The sequence below is a fragment of the Cupressus sempervirens genome, chromosome 4, assembly GCF_028749045.1.
Source record: "Cupressus sempervirens isolate cs-2001-9-10 chromosome 4, ASM2874904v1, whole genome shotgun sequence".
Lineage (NCBI taxonomy): Eukaryota > Viridiplantae > Streptophyta > Pinopsida > Cupressales > Cupressaceae > Cupressus > Cupressus sempervirens.
The window spans coordinates 528,959,223-528,964,898 of NC_143121.1; the positions used below are offsets into that span (position 1 = coordinate 528,959,223).

General features: G+C 38.1%; 1 protein-coding gene across 1 annotated transcript; it reads right to left on the minus strand.

The window, feature by feature from the left end:
• Positions 1-698: 698 nt before the first annotated feature.
• Positions 699-4,944, minus strand: LOC149562260 (uncharacterized). The gene is made up of 2 exons (XM_089823867.1): positions 922-4,944; positions 699-815 (listed from the first exon to the last, which is right to left on the minus strand). Exon 1 carries the CDS (start codon positions 3,286-3,288, stop codon positions 2,545-2,547), a length of 744 nt encoding a protein of 247 aa, XP_089679993.1. The 5' UTR covers positions 3,289-4,944; the 3' UTR covers positions 699-815; positions 922-2,544.
• Positions 4,945-5,676: the final 732 nt, after the last annotated feature.

The window sequence follows — 5,676 nt, forward strand, 5'->3', positions numbered from 1 at the left end:
TAAATATATATCAACGCAAAAAGACTTATTAATCGGTAAATTACTAACAAGTAAGTAGTGACAAGTTGTAAATTACTAACAACTAACAAGTTCACAACACATGAGAAGTTGTATTCTCATAAATAAAGTGTCAAATGTAAAGAGTTCAAATAAGCACATCAACATGACTACAAATAAGTACAAATGTCAAATACAGGACTGCATCTTCCTCTTCCCAGTCGCTTTACTAGCGAGTGCGGGAGAGGGTAAAGCTCTAGAACTAGAACCCCGCAGGGTTTGTGCCTGTGTCTGTGTCTGTGCCAATACAGGAGATGGTGTAGCTATAGAACTAGATGTCGGTAGCTCCACATTCGCTGTGTGCAAGATGTCAAGGTCCTCTGCAGTAAGCTCAATGTCATCATCCTCATCATCGCCCTCCTTGATGTCATCCAAATCGATGTCATATCTAGTTCCACCTCCTTCCTCCTCCGCAGCCTCCTCCGCGGCCTCCCTCTCCAAATTGGAGATGTCCTCCTGTGTAAATAAGGGAGCCTGCTCCTGTGCCGTCCAATCATAATAAGGATCTATCTCATCCAAATCGATTGGCCCAGGAGGATCTTGTTGTGCCCTTTTCATGCGCAATTTAAGATTATATTGCACATAGACCATGTCATTCATACTCTTTTGGGACAACCTGTTTCTCTTTTTTGTGTGGATGACCTCAAACAAACTCCAGTTGCGCTCACAATGTGATGCGCTGCAAGGCTGTGATAGGATTCTGAGAGCAAATTTTGCAAGATTTGGAGTGCTTGCACCCCAAGTGGTCCACCAAGCCACTGCATCACAAAAATTGTACAAGTTAGAAAATACTAATAGACAACAAAAAGTGAAACATAAATGTTAATTTAGCATTTGAGATTCAGAAGTTTGCAAATGTATTACCTGGGGTTTGTGTAAGCCTTGCTCTCTTGCAGAGAGGAGTGGAGAACACCTTGCCCCCTGCTGAAGTGAAGATCTCTTGCTCAGCGATGATTTTATCTCTTGTTTCCTCGCTGGTTACCATCTTTTGGATGCACTCACTTAGGCCTCTGATGACCTCTCCATCAGGATCTGCATATGTACCATCAGCCCTAAAACCAAAATCCAAAAACAAATAAGTCTTGCAATTTTAGTACACACCCAACACCCTACGAAAGCAAAATGAACTCAAGTCTTCGTTAACTTAAATTTGAGTAAGAATGAGTTTACGGTATACCTAAAATGTGGGTTGAGGAAATATCCTATTGCATGAATGGGTTGGTGGAGCTGATTATTCCACCTTCTATCAATGATCTGCCAAATGGGTTCATATTTGATGCTTTCCCCCTTGTAGTAATTTTTGATAGATTCTTTGGCCTTGTCCATGGCCTCATATAGCTCACCCATTGGCGTTTGCTCCATCAACCAAACGCAGAACTTTGACTAAAGGCTCAGACACCTGCAATATAAATTTGAAATTAGTTGACAAGTTACAAAATTATTATTTACTTGAGTTACAAACTTAGTATGTTATAAAGTTGTAAAGTGTAAACTAAAACTTAAAGTTTTGTAGTTACCTTTACTATTTCATCGGCCTTATTTGCAAAATATTTATCAAACACAATCCGCACAACATTCTCTCCTTCACTCTTCTTTGAAAATGTGGAATCAAGCCATTTTTTGGAAACAAACATTTGCTTCAAAGAAACCAAATTATCGAGAATGCTTTGCAATGTCAAGAAAATCGTTGCAAACCTTGTGACGGCAGGCTTGACAATTTCTTTGCCATAAGTGTGCTCTCTCATTAGGCTAAGGACCCATGGGTGATTGTATATGTATTTTGTCACCCGCCTTGCATCCTCCACAATTGGAGTGACCCACTCAAGTTTTCCCATGTCCTTCCAAAGAAGGTCAAGGACATGTGCTGCACACGGGGTCCAAGAGAGAGTAGGGTGCCTCTGTTGTAGGAGTTTTCCTACCAATTGTAAAAGCAAATACTAATTAGTTTCCAGCTTTTCAAAAATATCGAACTATTAAAAATTCTTGTGAAATTCACAATGCACATGCAATATAAAATTACAGTTTACCTGCTGATACATATGCAGCAGCATTGTTTGTGATGATTTGCACCACATTTTCAATGCCAATCTCTAAGACCATGTTCTCCAACATCAATGCCAATGTCTGAGCATTTTTTACCTTGCTGGAGGCATCGATTGATTTCAGGAACACCATATTATCATTACAGTAGGCCAAAAAATTAATTATGGTCCTGCTCTTCCCATCCGTCCACCCGTCAAAAAGAATGGTGCAACCAAATTTTGTCCATTCTTGTTTCTGTTCCTCAACAAATGCTTTGGCCCTTTCAACAGCAGTTCCAATAAGCCTACAAAAACAAAATTTAGTTATGTCTTAGATTCTTAGTAATTTTAAATTGATTTAGACTTTAGTAATCAACATTCTAATTTCTAGATAAATTAATTAAAATTTAGAACTAAGTAAAAAGTTAAAAATTAAAAGGAAATCGAGTGTAATAAAATTATTCGCTTACCTGCCACCCAACACAAAATTAGAAGGGGACTTGTACCCCTTTCCTGCAACTGTCAACCCTGTGGCCAAAGCCTCCCAATAGGGACTGTCAACAACACTAATAGGAAGGTTGTTGAAAACCCAAAAATCTGCTAGTGCATTGTTCACCTGGTCATGGACCTCCTTATTCCATCTAGTGGCCTCTAATGAAGGTTGTGCACTAGGTGTGTGCCTCGGCACAAAATAGCTCCCTATCCCAAAAGCACCTGCTGATCCTGATGGTGTGGAAGTGCTAGGAGGTGTAGGAGTGGGAGTGGGAGCGGAACTCGTGAAAGAAAAACCACCCTGTTTGCGGACACGCGGCCCACGATAAGAGCCGGCCATGCTCTCAATGGCTGCCTCCTCCTCCTGAACATCAACGAAATTGCCCTGGGTCTCTGCTATCGCTGCCTTGACATGCAATTTATTCTGCTCTCTTTGCAATTTTTTTTGCTCTCCAGCTGTGAGCAAGGCATTTGCAAACCTTTTTATTTCTTCTGTTGTACTCTCACAAGGATTTGTATCATGTTTTGAGATCCCTACGATGTGATATTTGAACTGGTAAATGCCCCCAGATATTACTTTTTCACATCGAATGCAAATCACTTTGGTTGGTTCATCGGGTGCTTCATAGGCATATTTCCATGTCTGATCTCTTGCATTCTTTGGCCTGGTGCCAATGTAGCCTGAAGGGCATGGAGTCAATGGCCATTTGTTTGCCATTTAAAACTGCTGCAGGTTGCCTTACGCATACAAATTAAAAAAAAAACTATAAATAAATTATAACAAGATCAAAGTTAACAGTTAAACAAAGAATTCAAGCAACATTCCAATAACAATGCCAATAAATTGAAATCCAAATAACATTCAAACAAACTAGCTGCTAGGGTTTCAAATTTTTCAAAAAAGTGCACATTTCTAACATAAATTCGATCTAGAATGGAAAAAAATGCAAATGAATGCATGTAATCTTGCTTACATTCATCAAATGCATTCCTAACTAATTAGGAATGTATTTTTATCCATTTACATGCAAGAAAAAAGAATACAATCTCTTGCAAAAATAAAAAACAAAGATTCAAATCACTTACCTAGTAACGAAGAAATCGAATCAAAAGGCCTCCAAATGCACTCAATTCCGCCTCTTGCTTGCCAAGAACTCTTCCTCTATCCTCTCCTCTCCAAAACGCCCTAAGCAATTTAAAAACCGAATGAAAAAAATATGTTTTTTTGTCACTTTATGTGACTGCCGAGCGCGGGCGATTTTTTTCCAAGAAATCGCGATTTTTAGGCGATTAATCGCCTATTAATCTGCGATTTTTTTGAAAAATCTGCAAAATAAAATCGTGATTTTTGGGGCGACTAAATCGCCGGCCCCAAAAAATTGCAATTTTTTCTAGTATCGCTGATTAATCGGCGATACATCTATGATTTAAACAGTGTTTTTTATATTTACATAATGTTATTGTTTTATATGATAAATAGTAGTAGATATAATATATCGATTTAAATTACAATGTTTTCGTGTATAATATTTATCTAAATTTAAATTTATTATTTATAATAAATTTATATAGGCGAATTTAATGTCAATTTTATTCCAGTTTTTTTGAGGTATTCGAATTTTATCCAAATTTCATAGTTGCTGAAATCAAATTTGAACTCAGACCTTGTGACTTAGAAGCTAAGGGTGTTGCAAATTAAATTAATAATGATTTGTATATGGAGCATAAGGATGGGAAGTGTATTGGGGGCTTTGGCCCTAGTTAGTTGGGTGCTTGTAGGTCTTCCCATTTGGCCATGGATGCCTCACAAGATAAAGAGAAAATAGTGAATTGCCTGTTCAGGATGATGAGGACGAGTTTTGCCCCCAAAATGAGGAAGAGACTTGGAGAAGGAGAGTGGAGAAAAGTGAAAATGAAGATGGGGAGGAGGAGAAGGACATCCCAAAAGACTTTAACAATGATAATAACTTTGGGGAGGAGACAAATTATGAAGAGGAGAATGTTGAAGAATATTTTTAGACAGACTAGATAGGAAGAATAAGATATAAATAAAGAAGAGGTTAACTTAGATGTTGCTATTGAGCTTGAAAGTGACAGAGCTCAATGCTGCTCTCAAGTGCAAATTGCTGATCTGCATGTTCGTATGGCTGACCTGGAAACAAGGGTTGTTGTGGTTGATATGATGGAGAAATTCAAAAGATGAAAAATGCTATTGTCAGCATTTTCTCTGTCACTGATGGTATTATGAACAAAGCAGTGAAGGGCATAGTCTATAGTCAATTGAAGATAAAAAAACAAATGAAGAAATAAGTAAAAACTCCCAATGGTAAAGGCACTGGAAAAAGGTGCAAATAGGAAGTTGTATGTTGGATGGATGGACTTGCTTTATACATTGACAGGGAATTGAAACCTTATTAGTGGTTCTCAAGATTAAAGGTTTCTTATGCTTTGCTGTTTTGATGTTTTACTGTTGTATGCTCTCAGGGGTTGGTTTTGTTATTATGGCCCATGTGCCTCTCATGATAATTTTAATTGATACTTTGCTCAAGGCTTGTGTGCTTTTTATGATAATTAGAATGGATACTTTGTTTAAGGCTTGCGTGCCTTCCTATGGTAATTGTTGGTAGTCCTTGACTTGGTGGTAGTTTTTGGTGTGTTCTGGGCCAATCTAGCCTAGTTTTTCTTGTTACCTCTGTAACTTTCGGGATCAAGGCCCTTCCTTGCGTATTTAATGAAAACAACATTAAACATTCGTGTGCATACATACATACATACATACAAACGTACGTACGTACGTACATACGTACACACATACACACACAAACACACATACACAGACACAGACACACACATGCAGACACACACATTGTAAAATGTGACACTAATGCTATCTCAGCCATGCCAATGATGCAGGCATTACCAATTTAGTTATAGGAGATTCCAAAACTTTTATTGGAATGTTAAACTCTAGGTCTATCCCCCATTGCTCCTGAAATATTATTGTTGAGATGGGATTTTGTTTTTAACTTAAAATCTAAGCGCATATATAGAGAGGGTAACACCTTTGCTAACCTCCTTGCTAACATAGGTGGTAGCATAAATGGTT